Below are 27,972 nucleotides of genomic sequence, written 5' to 3' on the forward strand. Positions count from 1 at the left end.
TATTCCTGGTCAGGCTTTAATCAAAGAGCCGCCTGCTGCAGATTTTTTGAAATTGCAGCGTTTTTTCAGGTAAGTTTCATTAGCCAGACTTCCTACTAAACGTCACAACTTTATAACGATTTGATATCGATTACCTTTAATACCGATTCGCTTCACTGCACTATTTAGAAAAAAAAAACATTAGTCTATGCCAATTTCGTCATCTGTCAGTCGCGAATTTGTCAGTATTGTCACTGCTCTATAGTCTCTGCTTGGCTACAATGAAAGAAGTGGTCGTGTTTGTGTAAATGATTGTGGAACAAAGAATTTACAAGACGAATTAAATGAGGCTCGGCAGAGTATCGCTGTTTAACATTACTCATGAGTACGGAAGAGACTCTGTTGAACTTCGATTTCGACAAGCCGCACAATCCAATTACGCTGCCGGATGACGGCGTGGTATCTCTGTCCAGTAGTGTTGAGGAGATTTGTTTAGTGCCAGAGGTCGGTTTCGAGGGCAACGTGGATTCCCCGGGGGTCAACCGAGAGTCGCAGCCGCTCCTAGGCGGCCGTGGCGACTTTGAAGTGTCCTACAACCATTTTCCAGGTAATTACGTGCTATTATCACTGAGTCATGTATCCGCCTATTTATCTACCAAAAACCTAAGTTTGCGCCCACGGAACATATGGCAAGCAATCATGTTCAATTTAAATCGGTTACGCTTGTTTTTTTTCTAAAAATACTTTTCTGACTTCCCTGTGAGCTTTGTATGGCTTCCATACAGTCTGTTTATTTTATAATCCAATGGCATTGATATATATAGACATTAAATTGACCTTGGTTTTCTATATACATCCCTGAATACAAGGTGATAATAATTTCGCATTGTTTTGCTACTAAGTTTTGCATTATTATGTGTTCAACTTCATGCTATTGTAGATTAATTAGAAAAATAATGTTTAGTCAGGTAACTTGAGTGAATATAGTCACAAGGTAAAGTACAATGTCAATTTTCAGCCAACTGTAACAATTGTAGATTGTGTTTTCTGTTATTGCTTGGTTTTTATAAATTTCCTTTATTATGGATCAGCCTTTTCACTGTGGTGAGCAAATTAATTTTTAATCTCTGTAATGTGTATTTTTTATAATAAAATAAATGAAATTCTGCCACTTGTTTACTCAAAAAGCTTTGCCATATGCTACCTGTGAAGGCTTTACAGAAATACTGCATGAATACTATCACTAATTACATTCTTTTATTATTTTATCTACATATTTTAACTTGTATGATTCATAATATTGTCTTCGGTTACTGCAATAGAGACTCATGAAATAAAACTACAAACACTGTAAGGGTTTGAAACGTTGGGATGTATTATAAATTCAATATACGCAATATAATCCATTTTCATAGTTTTACTTTCAATTCAATTCAATAATTTATTTAATTTGAATCATTTTGATCCATATAGTGTTAGTAAGTACAACAAAACTTAAAATTAATTAAGGTTAGTGAGATACAATTACAATTCACAAAACACACACATAAATTATAAAATAAAATACAATAACAAATTGAATATGATTCATATTTTTTCGAAAACAATTTCTTACTGTAAAGTTATATATGGATGACCGATATAAAATGGACAAAGCGAACCACTACTTGGCTCGGCCCAGGAGGCAAGCGCGGAGCAGGGCGCCCGCGCGCGCGCTGGGCAGACGATATTGAAAAGATATCCCACAACTGGCTTTCGGAGGCACAAGACCGAGAACGGTGGAAGAGGTTGGAGGAGGCCTATACCCGACAGGGGTCCTAACACTATAGTATGTAAGGTTAAATATATTTTTTTAAGATTGTAAATGTTTTATTAGTAGTCATGGAATAAAAAGGCTTTTTATTTTTTATTATTTTATATAAGATAAGATAAAGAAAGTTTATTATTCAAGTAGGCATATTACAATGCGCATATGAACATCAAATAAAGCTACACCGGCTATAACCCTACACCTCTGCCCCGAGAAGATTTAAACCCCCCTCAATTAGAGGAGGGTATCCCAATATGGGACCGGCAACAAACTCGGCAGGACACATCTTTTCAAAACAATACATCTTAGGAGTCTCTAATCTTATCAAGTTACCAAATAAATTAATTAAATACAACGTGCATAGTGAAAGTTCATGTACAAACTCTTACTGAGTAAATCTTCCAAGCTTGTTTGTTCTGATACAAAATTAACCATAGATTAACTTGATTTGCTTCGCTTTAATTTGATTTGTTGGTTGGCATAGGTGCATAGCAATGTTAGCAACTTGTTAATCCATTCAAACTGACATACAGCAACATTCACCCAATAGTCAGCTGTAGATAAACATGCAAATTTCAATGGTCTCTGATAAACAGCCTTTTTTTTTTTTGACGGAGTGGGAAAAAAAAACTCGGGCCTGACACTCTTTGATAGAGAAAGATAGTCTTATTGCGATTCCTATAAGAGGAAAGAGAAAATAATAATAATGAGTGTGTCAATGAGATGGTTTTATGTAATTTAATTAATTAAAGCCCTTTTATATGACTATGAATGTATTCATTAAACACCACTTTCACTATCGCACTAACCCGGGGCACCGAATAACTAATAGTACTAAGCGGTTAAACCGTTAACCCAGTGTCAAATTGTACTGGTATTACTGGTATCCATGGTAACTCCAGGTTTAACCGGCTAACCCTGGGTTAGTGAATGGTATAAGTGGCCCTAAGAGTGGCAAAAATTTTGATTTTTAGCAGGTTGGAATATTGTTTTTCTGATGACCAAAGTAAATGGTGCTAACCACTTTAAAATTTGAATAATGGTATAGAAAAAAAATAAGATGTAAGTTGTCAGTTGTGTTTATAAATATTTATAAATTAACAATAGTCCATAGAGGCAAGGCAACTATAAAGAATCATTTTGGTAAATCTCTTTCTTCTCTTATTCTTGGTCTCCAAAAAAAATTGATTTACTATAGTTAATTTTCACACTCAACAAAGAGCACCGAGACAGGCTTAAGTACTGCCAGAGATCAATGGAAAGAAGTATGACGGGAACACGCAGACTAGACAAAGTGAGAAATGAAGACCTGAGACAAAAAACAAAAGTGACCGACATACTCACTAAAATAGATCAGCAGAAGTGGAGATGGACTGGCCACATGTTGAGAGACAGGCGGGAAAAATGGAGCAAAATGGTAACAGATTGGTATCCAAGAGGTTGTACACGGGGCCAGAGGAGACCCCGAACAAGATGGGAGGATGAACTCAAACTCACAGCGGGCCCGAACTGGAGAAGAGTGGCCCACGACAGACCTCAATGGAAAGAGCTAGAGGAGGCCTTTGCCAAGCGGCACACTGAGCTACGGGACATACTCTAGCTCAGAATAAAAGGGCTAGATAGATAGATAGATAGAATTTTTTTTATTGCATTCATTTGTGTAGTAAAAAATTTAATTGAAATGAGTAAATTGTGGCGCAATACGAGGGATGGGTGGTCAAACCCGATAAGTCTAGATATTTTGTCACTTAAATAAGAACTCTTTGCACATCACATATAGTTCTAATTTCAAAAACCCAGTAGCATGACTTATCGAGTTTGACCGCCCATCACTTTATTTATGGTCTTAGTTATGGACTAGTGTCATTACCATGTTACCAGTGTTATTACCATCTGTAACTCCTATTATTGTTGACAGATGACCCACAGTTCAGTGAGCTGGTATGGCAGGCGGAAGTGGCCATCGACAACAACATTTTCCCAGAGAGGATATACCAGGGTTCCAGCGGCTCCTATTTCGTCAAGAACCCTGGTGGAGTAAGTGTATATGTCTTCCTAATCTACAACATTATTCGACAATGTCCAAGACGCGACTCACGCGACACACTTGGCATTCAAAATTATTTCACGACACCATTAAGATGTCACAACCAATTGGTAATAAAACTCTAATAAACCGGAAAATAACCGGACAAGTGCGAGTCGGACTCGCCCACCGAGGGTTCCGTACTTTTTAGTATTTGTTATAGCAGCAACAAAAATACATCATCTGTGAACAAATGTCTAGCTCTAGGTATCACGGTTGATGAGATACATCCTGGTGACAGACAGACGGACAGAGAAGTCTTAGTAATAGGGTCCCGTTTTTACCCTTTGGGTACGGAACCCTAGAAATTATGTGTTAACACGATTTATAGGTAAAGTGCTCAGATATTTTAATCCCTTTGAACTATCCACTAAATTGCCACTAATCAGACTGGTTTCTTAATTTTAATGCTCATTAGATATTAGTCCATTAGGTGGCGCCAGTAGTCTAATGAGAAGAAACTCCAATTTTAAAATGTGATCTAATGAACTTTTTACGTTACGCATCGTGTTACGTACACTTTAACCTTTTCGACACCGTGTCAAACACAAAAGCTGTCATCCAGACGCCACGTCAAAACTTAAATTGAACTTGCTCTGTGGTCTATGACCGATTAATCGGTCTTTGGTTGGTGTTGAACCTACGGTGCGTATATATCGGTCATTGGCGTCCAAAAGGTTAAAATATCAGTTGTTCAATTATCTTTTAAAGTTCGAAGACTGTTTCATCTATTATCGTTTCATAATAAATTTCCTAATCAACCAATTACTTGCCCAAATATTATTATACCTTTCAGTACAGTCGAGGGCAAAAATATCTATCCAGACAAATGGCTCTAAAATATGTGAACACGACTTTATTGTAATAAGGTGTAAGAGCGTACACACATCGTACACATATTTTTTAAACTTTGGGAATGTATATATATTTATGCCCTTGACTGTACCTACTTCAGTACAAAATTTTAAGTATCAAAATTTAACGATACGAGGTTGAGTCACGCGTCACGCGGCCTTCGATATGTCTGGGACTTTATTTTAAACTGTTACAATTTTTGTTATGTTGTCTGCTATGAGCAATGTGCTAATAATCTTCAGTGAAAATGGTTAGAATTAAATATTTTCCAATATGTACTTGATGCAGTAAAAAATAGTGTAATAGTTAAACTGAATATGGAATAACGACCTTATCTAGGAAAACCTAAAGCTCAATTTCGAGTGTATGTATTTGTTAGTTCGCTGAAATTGCCCATCGATGTTCAATCTTGACAATGATTAATGAAACAAATGAACGCGACAAGGCTATCGCATCTAGGTTGCTTAATTTGCGCTAAATAAATAAATAAACAACTTTATAGTCATGGCGATAGAGTTCAAGGTTCTTTGGCAAGCGTTTATCATTATCAATCAGTAGTCCTGAGTAGTCTTGATTCAATTGCGTTAGGTATGAATTTGTATTGCATATTAATAAGCTTGTCTCATCTCGCTTGTGGCTGTTGCAAAGAAAATTGTTTCAGAGAAAAAAAAATAAGTACCTATTTTCTATTATTAAAAAGACTGCCGCGCGTATTACAATCTATTATGAAAGCACCAGGAAATGGTTAGAATTATTACCAGATTACCCATAAACAGTATTAAAAAAATAAAAAATAAACTCCCTACGTTATGTCTCAAAAATATTCATGTTATGCCAAATACATCATTTCGGAAAAGAGGTGATACTCGTCAAACTACTGGATCGATTTCTATCAAACATAGCTAGGAACCACCGCAAGGAAATTCGCTTTCACGTAAAAAAATCCGCATCGAAATCGGTTCATCCGTTGGGGAGTAAGGATGCCACAGACAGACAGACAGACATTGGCGCAAAGCATGTAACACCTCTCTTTTTGCGTAGGGGGTTAAAAAGTAGTGAAATCTTTGTTTTATAATTCAAAAAACCGGCCAGGTGTGAGTCGGACTCGCGCACGAAGGGTTCCGTGCCATCACGCAAAAAACTGCAAAAAAATCACGTTTGTTGTATGGGAGCCCCACTTAAATATTTATTTTATTCTGTTTTTAGTATTTGTTGTAATAGCGGCAACAGAAATACATTTTTTGTGAAAATTTCAACTGTCTAGCTATCACGGTTCATGGGATACAGACAGACGGATAGAGGAGTCTTAGTAATAGCGTACCGTTTATACTTTTTGGATACGGAACCCTAAAAATGTTATGCAAGCCATATGTAGTTTGTATAAAATGTTTTTTTTTTCTCTTCTTTGTTTGTATTCTCTGGTTTCCACTTAGTTATTGCATGTTAGTTGTGCTTTTGTGGAAATCTGTAATTGGCTATGTTTTCTGTTCACTATGCTTTGTATGTGTGGCGTGACGAGAATGGATAGGATAAGGAATGAGTATATAAGAGGAAGCCTGAAAGTTGCACCCATAACAGAAAAAGTAAGGGCAAATCGCCTAGCATGGTACGGGCATGTGATGCGGAGGGATGAAAGTCATGTGACAAGAAAGGTATTAAGAATGAATGTGGAGGGAAGTACGAGGAGAGGAAAACCGAGGAAAAGGTGGATGAACTGTGTGAAAGATGATATGAAACTAACGCAAGTGAATGATGAGATGACGGGTGACAGAGATGTATGGAAGAAAAAGACATGCTGCGCCGACCCCAAGTGAATGGGACAAGGGCAAGCGAATGATGATGCTTTGTATTACTTTTTAGGGTTCCGTACCCAAAGGTTTAAAACGGGACCCTATTACTAAGACTCCGCTGTCCGTCTGTCTGTCTGTCACCAGGCTGTATCTCATAAACCGTGATTTCTGTTGCCGCTATAACAACAAATACTAAAAAGTACGGAACCCTCGGTGCGCGAGTCCGACTCGCACTTGGCCGGTTTTTTTGTACTGCTGTTGATGCCCCAAATAAATAAAATAAAAATTAAAAATAAAATAAATGTCACAAAAGTTATGAAATGATGTGGATTATGAGGAACTGTGTGGGGTAGGTATTATTAACTTCCTTGGTAACGTCTCAGACAGCTAACCACAACCTTCAACATAATACGGCACTTTTCCTGTGACCGTGACCGCACGCGGCTTAACGAAAACGACATTTGATACAACACTTTTTAGGGTTCGTTAGTACTAGAAAGCTGCAAATTAGCATGGTATTATATATCAGTCACGGACGACTTAAAAGAAACTTTCAATGAAAACTATTTCGTATGATAGGTTAAGTAATTATTTAATTATCGCTAAAAGTCATATCTTCTTATTAAAAGGATGCAAGTGTTGCGAAAGGTACTTATTTTTGCTAGTTACGTTCATAGTAGCTCAAAAAAACGCCCAATTTAGTCTACCTATGATGACGGACAGGTAACTACGGAACCCTACACTGAGCAAGACTCGACATGCTCTTGGCCTGTTTTTAGAGTTCCGTACCCAAAGGGTAAAAACGGGACGGACGGGTGTCACAGTTGAAATTTTTACAGATAAATGTATTTCTGTTGCCGCTATAACAACAAATACTAAAAACAGAATAAAATAAATATTTAAGTGGGGCTCCCATACAACAAACGTGATTTTTTTGTAGTTTTTTGCATAGTACGGAACCCTTCGTGCGCGAGTCCGACTCGCACTTGGCCGTTTTTTTATGTGCTAACCCATTTATATACTGTAGAATACATAGAATCTGCTCTTATTCATACTATGCAGAGCTGGTCCATACCAGTTTTGCGTTAAATTGGAGCATAGATAAATATTCCGACGCGGGGTTAAGGGGACTACGAGACTGGTTCCCTTATTTGGTGTGTCGGAAACAAACTGTTACTTACTTGATTCCTCCTTCTGCCTTTTTGTCTAGTTTTAAGGTCAGTCCATTGATATGTTAGGTACTTTACCCCTTTTATAGAATTCCGTACCTCAAAAGGAAAAAACGGAACCCTTATAGGATCACTTTGTTGTCCGTCTGTCAAGACCCTTTATCTCGGGAACGCGTAGAGGGTATCGAGTTGTAATTCAAACCATATACTGAAAAAGTCAAACTTCTAAGTTAAAGTAAAAAAAAGATACGGCCGTTTACGCCGCAGAAAACGTATATTTCTACACTCTCAAGGGAATCAAAATTTATAGGGTACTTCCCGTTGACCTAGAACTATAAAACTTGGCAAGTAATATCGTCTTACACTACGAGTACAGGGAAAAATCTGAAAACTATAAATTTGTACGGAACCCTCGGTGGGCGAGTCAGACTCGCACTTGGCCAGTATTTTGAATTTAGGTTCTCTTAGGTTAGGTTTCTCTTTGGCGATGACCCATCTGTCAAGTCAAGGATACAGAGCCTTGAGCATCGCCGTCGAGTCGCTTGCCTATCGGTGTTCTATCGGATACATTTCGGGGAGTGCGCACAGGAACTACACGACCTGATCCCACCTTCCCCTTTTCATCATCGGACATCCAGGCGCGGGGAGCGAATGCACCCGTTCGTGGTCCACATTCCATTCGTTCGGGCGAAACGTTTTGCCTCCTCCTTTTTGGTACGGACGGCTAAGGAATGGAATGCGCTCCCGCCATCTGTATTCCCTGATCAATATGACCTCGGTCTCTTTAAAACAAGAGTGAATAGGCTGTTACTGAACCGGTGAGCTCCATCTTAGGCCCTGTCTTCACTTTCCATCAGGTGTGACTAGGGCCAATCGCCGATCAGTTTATAATAAAAAAATAAAATAAAAAGTACACAACCGGTATAGGTAGCAATAATACTACTAATAAAAGGTTTACATAGGAGTATTCTCGTAAGGATCGAGGTATCGTGTCATTCGTGTCGCGACCCCTTTTGATAATTCATAACAAAATGCGTCATCTTACGCTTTTAATACGCAATATACACTACACTAGTCAAATATATGTTCATGTTGTGACGCATGAATATATGATATTTTTAAATGATTTGTTCTGAAGTAACAAATAAATGTGCCATTTTCAACCAAAAGGGTACTTATTGTCGCTTGTATGATATAAAATCACGAATAAGAACGATTTAGATACAAAAAAGTCCAAACAATGTTTGAAAGCAAGTGAAATTGAAGTGACGTCACAAAGTATGAGACTCCCCCCTCCCCCTTGTCACAACGTGTCACATATTCTTGACCCCCCCCCCCTTCCCCCTGAGCGTGTGATGTAATTAATGGATGACCCCTTATTCCAGATTTTTCCCGGGTTTTTGTCAGTAAGGCGCTATTTCCATATAGCTTCAATTAGAAATCAACCTTATCGACAAGCGACAATGTGGTACCTTTTGATTGAAAACGTCACAAATATGTAATGGAAAATGCCGTAGATCCTAGATATAATACGAGAAATATATCAAGGACGAAACGCAGCAGAAAAAAAAATGAAAAATGAAAAAATGAAAATTGTTTTATTTCCTTGTAAGCTTAGTCTACAAATTGCCATCAGTGGTTGGGACTTCCTTTCCTCCTCCTCCTCCTTCATTTAGTGAGTTCTATCTTACACTCATACAACACATACACACAATACAGCAGAAGTCGCCGTGAACTGTGCGTCCCACAACACACCGGCGTGGCCGATCCCTTAAACGTGATTATATTACACGGATTTTATAACGATTCTCGAATTTAACCAAATAAACGTGAGAATAGCATTAGAATACATTATTTCTCTCCACTTTTAAACAACAAGCCCACACCAGTTGACCACAAGCTTTAACCTATTTCTTACAGAAAATAATAGGCGTATTCAAACCAAAAGACGAGGAGCCCTACGGCCGGCTAAATCCAAAATGGACGAAATGGATGCACAAGCTGTGTTGCCCCTGCTGCTTCGGGAGGTCCTGTCTCATCCCCAACCAGGGGTACCTCTCGGAGGCCGGAGCTAGTCTCGTCGACACCAAGATTGGTCTCAAAGTCGTGCCAAAGACTAGGGTAAGTGCAAATTATAAGGTATTAAAAACAAAAGAACTATTCAAACTTATAAATAGACCCCCTGAACAGCAAGGGGACGATGCTTAGCTCTGTCACAGGGCGGACACGCTATACATCAAAAATCACTTCCGTTTCCATGTGTGAACGGCACACGCGTCATGCGTCATAATGTGAGTAAGTTGCTTAAAAATAGTACTGAGCGGCCGGCAAACGGCCGTCAATCTGCTGTCGCGGGGCGAAGTAATTCGAGTCGAGGCGGTACGGTGCGTGGCCGTTCTGTATGATAATACTATTACTTACTCTGTAGCTGTTGTCCCTGCTACTTCGGGAGGTCTGATCCCCCACCCGGGGGTACCTCGTAGGTTGGTGCGAGTCTCGTGGATGCCAAGATTGGATTGAAAATCGTGCCAAAAATTAGGGTAAGTGTACACAACACAATAAACTATGAAAACAATATTTGATGAGGGATACTTGCACTAAAACATGAATGACAATTGATGTGTTGATGTAAACAAAGTGCCTTCTACATTACACATATGTAGTAATTACTACATGCCCGCTTTCCATTAAACTAAACATGTCTTTATTATATTTAGGTTAATTTCCTTGTTATGACTATCGAGGGACATAACTTTGTTTTACCTACATTAAATATGATTTCATTGACTGTGTGAAGTCATTATATTTTATCTCCGGGCGTTATTGTACTCTAATATAGTAATTAATCAATAATTGCACATTATTACACACAACAAAATATATTTTTGTGGGTTGTGCAATAAATTGATCGCTTTAGGCCCACTTGCACCATTCCACTAACCCGGGGTTAACCGGTTAAACCTGCAGTTACCATGGTTACCAGTACAATTTGACACTGGGTTAGTGGGATGGTGCAAGTGGGCCTTAGAAGCCCACTGCCACTGTGGGCGTTTAACTAACAACGTCAAAACGACCGCCGTACATTTGTGGCAAATACACACATACGGCGTACGTACGGCACTGACAATGATGTTAGCTTTTCTAGTACAGCATAACTACATTTTAGCTTAGGTCAGAAACTTTTTCGAATATGTAGGTCAATATTACCGCGAATATATCAAGAATACGCGCCTCAGAAACACTGATGGGCTGTAATGTTGAGTCTTCCTTTGCATGGCTTCCAATTCCAATACGTCTCCATGAAGTTACGAAGGTGCCTTATGTACGTCATCGTTATATCGGCGCCGTGGAATTCAATACCTACACTACCGGCACGCAAGTTTGATACGGAATCTCAATTTGATCCGATCATGTTACATTTTCATGGAATAGTGGGGAAACAGAAGCATCACTGCGCGAAATGTATGTATGCTTGTTAGAAAGCGGTTACCGTAAAATACATGTCTGATGTATGTATCCATACATTTAATTGTAATGCTACCTTTTTAAGGCAACATATTTACTTATCTTATGTAGGTAAGTGTTTGCAGTAAATAGCAGACATCTTAAAAAAAGGACGGAACTTTTATTCATTCGTACGTTATGTGCTCGTTTCCTATCTACATGCCTAATGTGCTTAAAAAAGTGCCATTAGTTCTCAGTTGAATGGTAATAACTAATAAGAAACTCCGTGTACCTAGTACCTAGGCATAATTTATAAAAGCGCTATAGATCAAGTGTTAAAAAATTACATAAAACTATTCTTGACTGGTCGAATCAACACTAAAAATGCACAAAAGAGTTGTATTCACAATCACGAAGTATTTATACTAAAAAAAAATGGTGTGAAGAAGAAGCATGTATAATAATTACTACTAATTTATTATTATGCATTTTCAATAGGTTTTACATTGAAATAGTACTGCCAAACTTTTTTTAACTTCAAAACATTGCTGTATTATTGTCACGTAAATAACTAAGCAGGCAAATCAAAGTACTTCTAATATCTTCTTCTTCGACCTAGCGTTTTCCCGGCCTAGCGCCAGGGCCCGCTTTCCTACTCAATCAGTAAAAAAAAAATGAAGTGGCTTAGCTGGTATTTGTGTAGCTGTATCTCACGTCGCCTGCGGTTTATTGTTGAGCGCGTTTCCTTCATGTGAGCTTAGGCTTTCCAGACGATACTAGGTCAGCCGTGTTTGTTTATACGAACAATCTACATTTTCAAAGGTCAATATTTATTTGATTATGTACATGTATTGTAAACTGTGTGAGGTGTGCAACAAAGAGTATTGTATTATATCATTCAGATCTTTCGTCAGCCTTGTGTACATTATAGCATATATCACATGACTCCACCAGGAGCCAGTAATAGTTTGATGGGTTATTATACAGATTTAGAAGCAAAATTTTATCACTTCTGTAACAGAATAAATAATAGTACTAGGTACAGAAGATTCACTCTAACAAAACGCGTCTATTACGACAAATATGACCGCCAGGTGGCGCAAAGCAGGCGTCCGTTCCGTAGCGGTGCGCGGTAACTACTATGGCTAGACACCAAAATTGGTGTGGGCCGCATGTACTTGTAGCGACGCGACGAAATCGCGGAGTGAGCCACTCCTGCTTCTGTGGAGTAATCTACGACCGAAGGAGTACCCCTTTATACAAATAAGTATTCAATGAGAAAATTAGATTTTATTGCCCTTAACTTTGGATATCACCATAGGAGACACGTGTATGACCCTAATAAATATTGTGTACATGTTTTAAATTTAATCGTTTTATACGTCGAGCAAAGTGCCACCTATATCCATAAATTAGGCTTTATTTTATTAGGGTACTTTCCGAACGCAGGAAGGCTTTCTTGCCGAGTCTAGCGCAGACTAATTTCCTAATTTAGACGTCTGCCGATGACGCATATCTACGTTGCGTCACGGCATTCGTTCGCGCGAGCGCTCACATACAGATCGATACGCGCATTGTTTATAATGCTTATCGGTTAACGTGACTGATAGCTGCAATCAGATCAGACATAGCTAATACTGCCTATAGGTAGCATTGGTGCAAAGAATACTGTCTACGCGATTTGATATTTTATTTCAAAATAAAAAGAGTCTTCTTTGGCGTGTGCTTGTTTTATGATTCATATAGATTAATGTAAGTAGTGACGAAGATTTTTAGTCACTGAATATTTTTGGAGACGCACATTTCGTGCTTATTGCAAATAAATGTGGTATTTTCTATAAAAAGGGACCTTATTGTCGATGGCGCTTACGCCATTATAAACGATGCTCCGATATAAATACAATGCCGCGCGACGCTGTGCGGTGTAAGCGCCATCGACAATAAGATCCCTTTTCATAGAAAATGCCCCAAATGATCGATTGTGTATATTTTTTTTGGATTAATTTTTTAAATACTATAATGCCCCTACCCTATGTACGTCTAGTTCAAAATAAAGAATTTTAATTTCATTAATGATTGCTGGCGCAATATAAGTACCAGCGAAGACCAGTTGACGACACATCAACACATGACGTCACACACATACGTCACGGCTCCCCGTTCCGCGTACCTACATTTAGACTGCACCGTACAGACGAAGCGGCTACACATATCAATTATTTTATATAAATATATCGAGTTCCTAAACGTTACTTGTACCTCTTAGTTATTAAGTAAATTAAAAGAAAATTAGTACTATCCTGGAGTTCCTTCATTCTTCATCATAGGAGCTTAATTGAGGAGTACATCGAACAATGATAAAACTAAACATTTGTGACGTTTTCAACCAAAAGGTACCACATTGTCGCTTGTTGATAAGGTTGATTTCTAATTGAAGTTATATGGAAATAGCGCCTTACTGACAAGCGACAATAAGTACCCTTTTGGTTGAAAATGGCACATTTAATCAGTCTTGAGAAAACCATTTAGTATCTTTGGTTATTTTTTACTCCCGACGGAGGAACGGGGACTGCATGATGTGTACATTTAGGGTGAGAGACTGATTAAGTATTTGTTCACACGGATCAATTTTCCCAATTGTCGCCAAAACGGGTGATCCAAATCAGCTGCTGATTTGTGTAGCTGTTATATTTTGTCGGTGGTTTTTAAATATAGAATTATAGTTGGTTAAGCAGATCTTGTCAGTAGAAAAAGGCGGCAAATTTAAAAAATGTAGGCGCGATGGGATAGCGTCCAATAGAAAATTTGAATTTCGCGCCTTTTTCTGCTGACAAAATTTGCTTGACCAATGTCCCATATTTCTGATCAGATGATGGAAACCAAACGTGGCTATAAGAATTATGTGCTAAAGCAACGCATACTCTGTTACGCATACTTTGTTAGAATTGCCTCAGCGACTATGGAAAGCTTGAAAGGAAACTACCGGTGGCGATAAAATCTTGTATCAAAAATTCTCTTTTTAGGGTTCCGTACCCAAAGGGTAAAAACGGGACCCTATTACTAAGACTCCGCTGTCCGTCTGTCTGTCTGTCACCAGGCTGTATCTCATGAACCGTGACAGCTAGACAGTTGAAATTTTCACAGATGGTCTATTTCTGTTGCCGCTATAACAACAAATACTAAAAACAGAATAATATAAATATTTAAATGGGGCTCCCATACAACAAACGTGATTTTTTTGCTGTTTTTTCCGTAATGGTACGGAACCCTTCGTGCGCGAGTCCCACTCGCACTTGGCCGGTTTTTTTACTTATTGTGCTGCCGTCTAATTCCAAATATTTGATATTCATTGCAGGTGGTGAAGCTGGTATCGGAAACGTTCAACTACTTGCGGATAGACCGGGAGCGCTCGCGGCTCAAGCGAGCCATCACCGAGCAGTTTCCTAACCTGCGGTTCAACAGGATGGGCCTCCCGCCTAAGGTAACTATTGTATAGCAAAATAGTTTGTCAGTCACTGGGAAAACGCGCATTTTTGAGTTTTTATATGTTTTTCGAGCAAAGCTCGGTCTCCCAGATATTACCTTATCCATCATCATCATCATCATCATTTTATTCGTAGAGCTAATTTACATGTCAGTCTGGAACTTTGGATACAAATTATAAACATTTACTAAATATAAATAATCCTAACATATTTAGTAAGCATAATCATGGCATAATCCCATTAAATATCAAATATAAGTTATACATATATAAAACCATACAGATACAACATAAAAATACAATTATATAGATCTAATATTTTACTATTCCTTGCTCATTATCATAGAGTAACTTATACTAGAGCGGTACTGTCATAGTAAATTTTGTAACTCCAGTAAATTCACTGCCATCTGTCGACACACTTTAAAACTAAAAATGAAGATATATAAAAATACGATAGAATGTATTTAAATATAGATAAATGATTATTTCTATGATTTTGACCCATGTTCTTTCACTGATATGCGTTAAAATTGTTAAATAACAAACGAAACCGTCAACGCCATCTATACGACTGTAGGCCAAAACTAGTAGCGCCCTCTGACCGAGAATCAAATTTTCTTGATTTTCGAGGCACGTTTTTCCTTAGACTGTATCCATCTATTACGGAGTTATATCTATCTTTGCTCATTATGAACTCGTCATAATTGTAGAACGGGCGCTCAATAAGCCATCCTTTTAGGCGGTGCTTAAAGCTGCTTACGCTTGGGGCCTCAGTAATATTTTTTGCTAGATGGTTATATACCGTGGGGCCTGTCACATGCGTCAGTTTCGACGACTTGGCTAGCCTGTCTATCCGAAATAGGTTGTCCATATGTGGCAGTGAGATAACATCCAAAAATAAAAAATATAGGTTTTTCCTAGCAACTACGGTCATATTTTCAAGATTAAAAAAAAACATGTTTGTATATTTCCAGGCGGGATCATTCCAGCTGTTTGTGGAGGGGTATAAGGACGCGGACTACTGGCTGCGGCGCTTCGAGCAGGACCCGCCGCCCGCGCACGTCATGAGGAAGTTAGTGTTTCTCACCACCTTCACCACCTTCCTCGCGTTATTCCGGCATTTTGCCACGGCTCATGGGAGCCTGGGGCTCGATTGACGATTAATCCTAAGAATTGGCGTAGGCACTAGTTTTTACGAAAGCGACTGCTATCTGACCTTCCAACCCAGAGGGGGAACTAGGCCTTGTTAGGATTAGTCCGGTTTCCTCACGATGTTTTCCTTCGCCGATAAGCGACTGGTAAATATCAAATGATATTTCGTACGTAAGTTCCGAAAAACTCATTGGTACGAGCCGGGGTTTGAACCCGCGACCTCCTTATTGCAAGTCGCACGCTCTTACCGCTAAGTTAGTGTTTCTCGTTGCGTCTAAATAACGCATTTGCTCTGTGACAGACGTTCCAGACAGCTAATTCATAACCTAGTAGACTTAATTAAAATATTAGAAAATAAAGAATAGTATAGTGGTAATTTCAGTAAGTTGAATTTTGTCTAAAGTTGCGTCCAAATTGAGCGAATATGCGTTCTACGCATTGCGCGAGCGACTCTTTCGCGGCGTGTTCGGTTGATCGGATCACATCTTCATTTAGATAAGGTTAATCATAGAGTAACTTATACTAGAGCGGTACTGTCAAAGTAAATTTTGTAACCCCAGTAAATTCACTGCCATCTGTCGACACACTTTAAAACCAAAAATGAAGATTTATAAAAATACGATAAAATGTATTTAAATATGGATAAATGATTTTTTTTATTTGCATTAATTATTTTTATGATTTTGACCCATGTTCTTTCACTGATATGCGTTAAAATTGTTAAATAACAAACGAAACCGTCAACGCCATCTATACGACAGTAGGCCAAAGCTAGTAGCGCCCTCTGAACGAGAATCAAATTTTCTTGATTTTCGAGGCACGTTTTTTCCTTAGACTGTATCCATCTATTACGGAGTTATATCTATCTTTGCGTAATTAGAACGATCAAATCGAAACATTGATAATAACACTATCTGGGCTTCAGTTAAATAAACTGCTCTGTCTATATTTACTTCAATTTCAGATTCCAGCTACAGTTTGAACGACTCGTCGTTTTAGATTACATCATAAGGAACACGGATCGCGGTAACGATAACTGGTTGATCAAATACGACGCGCCGCAGACCACGCCGCGGGGAGATATCGACATGACCGACCCTAGCGTAAGTAACATCATAACTACAGCATAGCGTTGAAAAAACCGGGAAAATTTCAAAAACGGCTCGTTTTTTTTCAAGTTTCTTTCGAAAATAACAATGTATTTTTCAATATACTTAATTAGGAATTTAAACAGGTAGTTTAAGGTTGCATGTGTGTTTATGGCAGTGACACTGTCATCACTCATCAGTGGCATTGTGTGTGACGTATTTAATTTTTCTGAATCGAACTGGAAAAAAAACGGAAAAAACGAAATTTTGTAAAATTCCCGAAAAAACATTTGATTTTTTCCGGAATTTTCATTCCTACTACAGCATAAGGAATACAGGCTCACAAATAGGGGGTATTACTGCAATGTTCTGCCACCAGAGTGCTGCAATAGCCCGTTTAGTAAACCATAGAGTAACTAATACATACTGTGCCTTACGCGCTTAATCTGTTAAACAAAAGCCATCGTTCCTTTGTGCGAGCGCTCGCACAAAGGAACAATGGCTTTCGTTTAACAGATTACGGTCTTAGGAGTAAAAATCATTCGAGAAGATTCAAACTATAGTGATTCTTATTCTAGTTTTTATTTTGTGAAAGAGAAGAATAAGAGTGAGAAAGAAGAATGAAAGTAAGTTTTTTTTTGACAACATTTGTGGGCCATCGTGTGAGCATTTGCTCTATTTTTTTTTGCATAATTTTTTTATCAACGTACATGTTACGTAATAATGTTAATGCCTAGTTTAACGTACTTAAAGCATTTCGTTTTAACCCTTAAATGCATGATTTTTTTCCTTTTGCCTGAAATTAATATATGTCTTACATAATTGTTTACTGATTCTAGGAAAAATAAAAATATAAATTAAAACATCGATTTTCACTGCTTAACCAGTATTAGAATTTACATAGGGTAAATAATAATTTATGTAAATTTATACAATTATTGGTAAAAGATATAAAAAATCTTACTACCATTAGAAATTTATACTATTTGTAATATACCTATAATAAAGATTTTAAATATAAATAATTACAAACCCCGAAAAAACCGCCTAAATTACATATTAAAAATCATTAAATTTTCCCAATTTTCCGCCATTTCGTGTTAAAAGAAATGTAATTTTTTTAAACTTAAATACTGCGCAAATTTCAATAAAACGAAGGAAAGTGTATTAATTTACGATCAATATAATTATACAGGACCAAATAGAGTTTACCTAATTATGCATAAAATTATATGTTTTTTGTTGTGTACATACATACATCACTATGCATTTAAGGGTTAAAATGAGAAAGTAACTTCGGTTGTACGGCAGCGGCTTTTTGGCGGCGTATTCGTGTAATTCTTATTAAATTTTACCTTTTTTTTTTTTATTAGAATTTTGCTCGATCTTGCAGAATTGGCAGACGCCGGAAGTGTCGATAGCGGCCATCGACAACGGTCTGGCATTTCCGTTCAAGCACCCCGACTCGTGGCGAGCCTACCCCTACCACTGGGCCTGGCTGCCGCAAGCCAAGCTGCCTTTCTCGCAGGAGACCAAGTGAGTTGACTCTCAAATCTCATATAGTGCACTTTTTAGTATTATAAGGTAGTTGTGATTGGATAAAGGATCGGTCCCACCTACCGCCATCACCTTTGACCGCCTCAGACGTGACGGTACAATGGGTTGGCAACTTACAAAGGTTTGCAGAGATGGCGCCATTATAGCCTTACCCCTTTTTCTATGAGATTTGGCTTAAAGGGCTGGCATCCAGGGTATTAAAAATTCTAGGGATTGACAGGGCAAGCTATGCTGGCGCCATCTGCTTATTATTTCGACCGGCCAACCCCATTATAGTATTTTATGCAACCGTTGTAAGAAGGGTCAGGGGGTGAGTGGCGTGGGTTACAACGCGAGCCGGAGCCGCAGTCGTAGGCGAACGTTGTAAGGGAATACGCCACGAACATTTTTTGTATACAATGTTTCATATGATACTTTTCCTACGAGTCAACAAAAATAATACTTTAAACTAGTAGAATCTTAAAGGTATACAAATCAAAAGTATAAAGCTAAGATATGCGAGCATACCTTCTTACGCGCCCAGCCCACCCCGGCCCGGCTGGTCAACGACACCTCCTCGTAACTCATGAGGCCCTGGTACCTGCTCCGCGCTAAATTCAATTTCAAGACAGTTTTTTGTCGATTTTGGCCACCGTAGCCTATGAAGACTAACAAGCAACGCTAAGCGGGTTTCGTAGTATATGGATGTTGCTATATTAATGTCACATGCGCGTTTCTGACGTATGAAGCAATGGTTTCTAACAGGCTAAAAAAAAAAAATTATTTGAGCTATCGTTTTGTTTCGACCTCTTGACCGCGGCGAGCTGTGTTTGGTCAATTTCATTATAGTTGAGTAAACCGTTTCGAAATGACTATTATAGTTGAGTTGGGAGCCCATACATGAAAAGTACCGAATTACAGTTGGGTATACGAAATCTTAATTCAACCATTACAGTCTACGAGTCAACAAAAATAATACTTTAAACTAGTAGAATCATATAGGTAAACAAACCAAAAGTATACAAAAATATCCAAGTAGTAGTTAGAATATGCCATAAAGTGAAATGGAGTTATAAAAAAATGCCCTGTGCTAAAAAAATCCACGCTTGTAATGGGCGTGTAACATCGTGTGTCTTGAAAAAAGTTGTAACTTACTTAAATGTTTTTACATTGTTTCAGAGAGCTAGTACTTCCGTTATTATCAGACATGAACTTCGTCCAGGAACTTTGTGATGAATTAAATTTATTATTCAAAGTAAGTATAATTTCAAAAAATTATAACACAAATTCCATATAAACTTTTATGTATTTTATGCTACATCAATATACCATTAAAATAAATTTCGTAAAAGATGCCCCTTTTAGCCAGTTCATCTGCGAATTGTCTCAATATTACATGAGCTTCATGACTATCAGGATTTTGTCCAAACATTTCTATGAGTAATACATAATTGTATTGTGTTTCGCAGCAAGACAAAGGGTTCGACAAGGGCCTGTTCGAGCGACAGATGTCCGTGATGCGCGGGCAGGTGCTCAACCTCACGCAGGCGCTCAAGGACAACAAGAGCCCCGTGCAGCTAGTGCAGATGCCCGCCGTCATCGTGGAGAGGTAACATAAACTCACGCAGGCGCTCAAGGACAACAAGAGCCCCGTGCAGCTAGTGCAGATGCCCGCCGTCATCGTGGAGAGGTAACATAAACTCACGCAGGCGCTCAAGGACAACAAGAGCCCCGTGCAGCTAGTGCAGATGCCCGCCGTCATCGTGGAGAGGTAACATAAACTCACGCAGGCGCTCAAGGACAACAAGAGCCCCGTGCAGCTAGTGCAGATGCCCGCCGTCATCGTAGAGAGGTAACATAAACTCACGCAGGCGCTCAAGGACAACAAGAGCCCCGTGCAGCTAGTGCAGATGCCCGCCGTCATCGTGGAGAGGTAACATAAACTCACGCAGGCGCTCAAGGACAACAAGAGCCCCGTGCAGCTAGTGCAGATGCCCGCCGTCATCGTGGAGAGGTAACATAAACTCACGCAGGCGCTCAAGGACAACAAGAGCCCCGTGCAGCTAGTGCAGATGCCCGCCGTCATCGTAGAGAGGTAACATAAACTCACGCAGGCGCTCAAGGACAACAAGAGCCCCGTGCAGCTAGTGCAGATGCCCGCCGTCATCGTAGAGAGGTAACATAAACTCACGCAGGCGCTCAAGGACAACAAGAGCCCCGTGCAGCTAGTGCAGATGCCCGCCGTCATCGTGGAGAGGTAACATAAACTCACGCAGGCGCTCAAGGACAACAAGAGCCCCGTGCAGCTAGTGCAGATGCCCGCCGTCATCGTAGAGAGGTAACATAAACTCACGCAGGCGCTCAAGGACAACAAGAGCCCCGTGCAGCTAGTGCAGATGCCCGCCGTCATCGTGGAGAGGTAACATAAACTCACGCAGGCGCTCAAGGACAACAAGAGCCCCGTGCAGCTAGTGCAGATGCCCGCCGTCATCGTGGAGAGGTAACATAAACTCACGCAGGCGCTCAAGGACAACAAGAGCCCCGTGCAGCTAGTGCAGATGCCCGCCGTCATCGTGGAGAGGTAACATAAACTCACGCAGGCGCTCAAGGACAACAAGAGCCCCGTGCAGCTAGTGCAGATGCCCGCCGTCATCGTGGAGAGGTAACATAAACTCACGCAGGCGCTCAAGGACAACAAGAGCCCCGTGCAGCTAGTGCAGATGCCCGCCGTCATCGTGGAGAGGTAACATAAACTCACGCAGGCGCTCAAGGACAACAAGAGCCCCGTGCAGCTAGTGCAGATGCCCGCCGTCATCGTGGAGAGGTAACATAAACTCACGCAGGCGCTCAAGGACAACAAGAGCCCCGTGCAGCTAGTGCAGATGCCCGCCGTCATCGTGGAGAGGTAACATAAACACGAATTTAGGGTTATTAAATCCTATTGATCGCCAAAGACGTCAACTGCCCAATATCAAAGAAAATTAATAAGACATAGTGCTCGCTCCATATATCGGTTTTGTTACCAAAAAGACAAATATTTTCGTAGTCTACATCTAGCGTCAAGTAGCGGAACTATCAGTACTGCTACTCGACACTAGATGTAATCAAGTAATTTATTGCACTCATGTTGTTATACAGATGATAATGTTTACAATAGATGCTTCAAACATGAACCCTGTGAGGGCATCGCAAACAATTCTTATTTCCTAAACTTAAAAAGTTAAAAAGATGTCACATGTCTCGCGACTGACGAAAAGTATTGCTCAACAATTTATAACAAATATTATAAGCAGGAGTCGAAAATAGAGTTCCGGTTACGCTAGTTATAATATTAGCTGAAAATCGTTGAGCATTAGACTCGGTTTGCCGCGACATCTATTGTCGAGTAGCAGTACTGAGAGTTCCGCTACTTAACGCTAGATGGAGGCTACGAAAATAGTAGTCTTTTTGGTAACAAAACTTAATGTGTGGAGTGATCACTATGTCTTAATTCTCTTTGCCAATATCCACCTTCTAACCCCTTGAGTTCCATGGACGCAATATCACGTCCGAAATTACAATGAAAATTCAATTTTAAATTTATAACCTCAAGGTCGTTTTTCGGCTGGCAGATTTATACTAGTCAGACTACAGGGGTTAAGTTTCATCCCTTGTAATACTACTTACTACGTTGACGCAACGAACAAAAATGAGTCTTGGCCTCCGAGACCAGCAGTAGCAGCATGGTTCCATTTTTATCGCCTGTCACTTTCACACTTACATACTTGTTAGAACGTGACAGGCGATAAAAATGCGACCGTGCGGACGCCTCTGATCACGCCATGCCTCTCGGTCTTGCCATTACTCTCGCCAGTCGCGGCAGTCGTTAGGCCGAGGTTGAGCAGGTCTTGAGCTACAAGTACTACGTCTTTCCAGCGGTATCTAGGGGGGCGTTCAAATATTACGTAACGCAATTTGGGGGGCAAGGGGGGATCTTGTAAAACGTTACGATGCGTTACAGGAGAGGGAGGGTGGGTTCAAACAACGCGTTACGTAACAATGTTTTTATTTATTAAATAAAATACATACACATATATACATATAATCACGCCTTCCCTCGGAGGGGTATAGGCAGAGACCACGGATTTCCACTTCCTGGCATCTTTCCTCTTTCGCTTCCTTTACTTTCATAACATTCCTCATACTATACATACTTTCATAAAATGGTGACTTGAGTGTTACGTAACTTTTAGGTAAGGAGGAGGGGTACACGAAAACGTTACGGCGCGTTACAGGGGGCGGAGGGGGGGGGGGGGGTCTAAAATCTTAGAAATCTGCGTCACGCAACATTCAACATTTGAACGCTCCCTAGGACGTCCAACCGGGCATTTCCCATTTGGTTGTCCCAAGTACGCTCTCTTCACGGCATCTTCCATTATTTATTTATCGTATGGCAATGAATACACACACTTCTTAAATTAAACTTAACATCAAAATTTACAATTCCGCAGATACAAACTCGCGCTTTCTGTCAGATTTTTAAAATCCTCAACTGGGCCATTATATCTGGTAACAGGGCACTGAAATACCATATGATGTATAATCTGTTTCGGATCTCCACACTCGCACGCCGCCGACTCGCTCCACCCCCACTTGTGCCAGAGATACGCACAGTTGCCGATACCAGCCCTTAGACGGTTTAATGCACACCATATTTGTCGGCTTTCGTTGAATCCTTTGGGCCGTTCCTGTGTGGTAAACTCAAAGATGGTGTTGTCTACATGCTCCCTCATCTCCCATTCTCTGTAGGTCACAGCTAGATAGATAGATTCAGTGGTCCCTTATAACACAATCTACTAATGTATTGTTTGCAGGTCCAAAAGCGGGTCGACGTCGTCTCGGTTCTTCGACTCGTTCCAGCAGCGCTTCCAGCACAAATCGCCCTTCTTCTCCTGGTGGTAGCGGTGAGTTCACATAACACTATTTTAAATATATTAATAACGGGTCACTCACGCATTGGGTGACGGTCCGTTACCGTCAACGCAAGCTCCTGATGACACTCCTCGGTACGGAGTGAAACATGTCGAGCGTTTTTCGACTTAAAATACGTGAGTGACCCGTTATTAATATATTTAATATGTCTGTGTCTCACGGAAGTTTTGTTATTAAAATTACCACTATTTTCCTTAAATCTAAACCAGGGACCGGACAACCCTTTCCGCGATAAAACCCTTTCAATGGGCGACACTTAAACACGGCTAACACATTGAAAGACTTTCCCTTTTGAACTGCAAGCCCATTCATACCCTTACCTTGACTAACCCTTACCGAAAAGCTAACCAAAAATAAGGCTAGCTCTTAATAAGGGTTACCCTTATCTTTAAGCGCTTTTTATAAAGGTTTCCCTTTGCGTGAAAGGGACAGGATTAGTATATATCTACGGTAGTGTATGAAAAGGAAAGAAAATACGTGCCTAGTCAAAGAACGCCGCCGTCGCCGCCGACGATCGCTCGGATTCGAAGTAATGTGTGCTTTATGAACAAGGTAGACGACTTAAATTAGCACGCTTATATGCTAAAAGGGAAGCCCTTTATAAGGCTAACCCTTATAAGCAATATGCAAGGTGTTGGTGAGCGGATGATAAGGGTTTTGTAAGGGTATTTGGGCTACCGATTACTCAAATGTGGTAGCTTTATATAAGGGTTTTTAAAACCAAAACAAAGGGTTTCGTCTGGCAAAGGGTATGGTGAGTTAAGCCTTATGCAATACCCTTATAAAACCCCGATAAGGGATAGCGGGCCGGTCCCTGATCTAAACTCCCTTATTCGTAAAACATATCACTTCTTTTAAACTTTTCGACGCCAACGGCGGATATATCAGAGCCGCAGGTCGAAAGCCAATGACGGATTAATCCGTCATAGACCACAGAGCAACATAGTCCTACGTGCATATGCATAAAGTTCAATTTCAGTTGTGACACTTCGATGACGTGGCGTTTGAGTGACAGCTTTTGTGTTTGACACGGCGTCGAAAAGGTTATTGTGTCTCTTTCTAAAGACAAATGTCACAAACAATTTTCAAGTTGGACTTCAAATGAATCGTGCAAAACGTACGGTCGAAGTTGACGGGCAGATTATACAATATGTCAACGAGTATATATATTTGGGCCAGTTAGTCTCTTTCAGCGACAGGCAAGACAAGGAAGTTGAGCGCCGTGTTCAAAACGCCTGGAAGAGCTACTGGTCCATGAAGAAGCTAATGAAGGGGGACCTTCCAATGTCACTAAAGCGTAAACTCGTTGACATGTGTATTCTGCCTGTCCTAACCTACGGTGCCCAAATATGGTCGCTCACCGAGAGTCAGGAGTCCAAATTGAAGGTTTGCCAGCGAGCAATGGAGCGCAGCATTCTAGGTGTCACAAGGATGGATCGCATCCGAAACACTACACTGCGCTCCAGAACAGGCATAGCTGACGTAGGGGAGAAGACCGCTAGGCTGAAGTGGGACTGGGCAGGTCACGTCTGCCGCATGCATCCGGATAGGTGGGCTAGTGTAGCCACCGAGTGGATGCCGCAAAAGAAGCGCGGACGTGGCAGGCCCAGACGGAAATGGCGGGACGACTTAGACACCTTCACTAATAACTGGCCGGAAACAGCTCAACAACGGGAGTCATGGAAATCAAAGGGCCGCCTTTGCCCAGTAGTGAGACACTACAGGCTATTAATAAAAAATGGTTTACTAAAAAGGCTAGTCCTGCACTCTGGTGGCAGAACATTGCAGTAATATCCCCTATTCACTCGTTCTTGTTCTAATATGTGACTGTTTTTTTTTCTGTTTCAGACCTAAACAAATGGTGATAATACGCGGTGAAGCTATTAGTAAAACAATTGTATGTATATTTATGTATGTTAATGTTAATTAGTGCATATTAATATAAATTAGGTACTGCTGAATTTATGTAACTTAATTTATGCTATAATTTTATATTAATTTACAATTTGTATACATTGGCACGGTGCCTATCTTTTGATTTAAATATTGGTTTCCTAATGTAAAATTTGTGACATTTTGAATTGTCATTTATTTCCTGAAACCTGGTTATTTGTGACAGGTTTACTAATAATAAAGAGTTATTGATAGAGACGTCAAATCTAAGAAATAGATGTGCTACCTAGTTTGACAGCCGTAACAGATGGCGCTGTACTGTGCCTTTGTTTTTTGTGTGGCCACTGAATTGTCAAACAACAATTTTTGGCAATCAAAGCTGCCGAATATTGTATGAAGCCGTAAAGCGCCATCTGCATCAGCTGTCAAATTCGAGGCACGCATATGTCTTAGACTTTACATATCTTACACAATCAATGGATCTTTGCTAATAATAAATAAATTATTCTAGGAAATAATCAATTGAAATTTAGTAACTGCATAATTGGGGGAACAAAATTCGGAGATTGATAGGAATTGAATGTTACTAACGTTATTACATATTTTACTCGACCCAAAGTACTGACTATTAAGTCTTAAATACGGATAAGGTCAATACGGATAATTGTGGCTGACTGTCACATTGGGACCTGTTTACACATTAATTAGTGTTTCATTATTATTCACAACGACGAGACTTAGTGCCAGTTGCACCATCCGCACTTGACAGACTGATTAACGTCACCGGGCGCGCCGCGGCGGTTTACCATGAAACTTTCCATACAATAAAATTTAGCGAACTCTTTAACGATGACAAACAGTTTTTTGCAACCGACCCTTAATCGCGTAATTTAAGTTTTAAATTTACGCCGTCCTAGAAACCTCGGAGGTAAATTTAAAACTTATTTTACGCGATCAAGTCCCGTCGTTGTGAATAATAATGAGTAAAAATCGTGACAGTTTAAATCAGTGTTTTAATTAGTGTTTATTGAGAGTCCATGCATTTGCAACTTGCTTTTAGTGGCAAATGTATGCACATATGTATTAGCCTTACATATTTTACTCGACGCAAAGTACTGGACTATTAAGTCCTAGAATTCTAGTTATCGAAAGATCATAGAGCAAACTTTATTAATTTTTTCTATAAAAATCTCATTTACTTATTCGTCCAGTTCCAGTGCTTAGGGTGGTATTCCATCTGTCCAATATCTTGGTCCAATATGTATTTTGCGTCTCACATCTTGCTTAATGAGAGAGTGAGACGCAATACACATTGGACCAAGATTTTGAGCAGATGGAATACCAACCTTACGCCACAGAATAAATAATAGTACTAGGTACAGAAGATTCACTCTAACAAAACGGAACTATTACGACAGATATGACCGCTAGGTCGCGCAAGCGCGAGCAGGCGTCCGTTCCGTAGCGGTGCGCGGCAACTACTATGGCTAGACACCAAAATTGGTGTGGGCCGCGTGTACTTGTAGCGACGCGACGAAATCGCGGAGTGAGCCACGCCTGCTAACGCACTAAATATTTCCATCATAAACTTGCATTAAGCAGCTTGGTACTTTTTTTTTATTTAACTAGATCTAAAACAATACTCCACAAACAGTGGTACAGTACAAAGTGTATGTTTTAAAGTTTTTTTTTAAAATCAGCAGTACTACGTATAAACATTTGTTTTTTATCAGTACAGTAATGAGTTAGGGGTCATGTTTTGGCCAAAACTAGTCGAATGTATTTTTTCTGAGATATTTTTTATATTTTACTTTCGTATTACAACAAAAGTAATAATACTTCAAAACAAATTCGTCTCCATTAAGTAATAAATTGAGAATCTAACTCAGTTTTAACTATACCTCAAATATATTAGATTATTTTAAACCGGGTCACTCACGTATTATTAAGTCGAATAGCTCGACATGTTTCGATCCAATTTACGAGGACCGTCTTCACGGGGACACGACACGTCTTCACTGGTCGAGGGCGCGGCGTGTACTGCGGCCCAAGACGGTCCTCGTAAATTGGACCGAAACATGTCGAGCTATTCGACTTAATAATACGTGAGTGACCCGGTTTAAAATAATTTAATACCTCAAATATTTAACGATAATGAATAGACGATTTGTAAAGGACACCTAAACGTTGTATCGACATTTAATTAGGAATCAATAGTTCGAGATTACCGGCGTTAGTATAATAAAACAAGTAAATTATTTGATTATTATAAATACTAGCCCAAGTTTTAATCGAATCACATACTATACAGCAAAAAACCGATTTGTAAAGTGTATATTTAGTGTACGTCCTATAGTATAATATAAGCAAATTTCTAGTAAAAAACAACATTGAGAAGGCGAAATCAAATATTTTATGTCAACTTCGCTTAATAATTTATTTTTATTTCCTTGTGTAAATTATACAAGACTCAAATATGTTTATTTTTGTAGCTTTTTTTGTACATTACCTATTTTTATTTTTGTATAAATCACGAGCATGTATAACATTAAGTAACATGCTAAAACTATTGCTTGTATTGTACTATAGCTGTCCATTTAGTTTTAGTTTAAGGATTTGTTAAAGTTTGTCTATGGCTTGCCTATTTATTTCGATCTTTGGTCATAGCTCATAGTACAAAATGTGTTATTCAATATATGAATATTTGGTTAC

General features: G+C 39.5%; 1 protein-coding gene across 1 annotated transcript; it reads left to right on the forward strand.

Moving 5' to 3' along the window:
- The first annotated feature begins 214 nt into the window (after positions 1-214).
- LOC134749916 (phosphatidylinositol 4-kinase type 2-beta) lies at positions 215-27,972 on the forward strand. Its single transcript, XM_063684970.1, has 11 exons — positions 215-586; positions 3,708-3,826; positions 9,610-9,810; positions 14,489-14,614; positions 15,595-15,692; positions 16,737-16,875; positions 18,254-18,396; positions 19,576-19,651; positions 19,866-20,005; positions 23,250-23,339; positions 25,216-27,972. Exons 1-10 carry the CDS (start codon positions 361-363, stop codon positions 23,335-23,337), a joined length of 1,356 nt encoding a protein of 451 aa, XP_063541040.1. The 5' UTR covers positions 215-360; the 3' UTR covers positions 23,338-23,339; positions 25,216-27,972.

This window comes from Cydia strobilella, chromosome 1 (genome assembly GCF_947568885.1).
Source record: "Cydia strobilella chromosome 1, ilCydStro3.1, whole genome shotgun sequence".
Classification (NCBI taxonomy): Eukaryota; Metazoa; Arthropoda; class Insecta; order Lepidoptera; family Tortricidae; genus Cydia; species Cydia strobilella.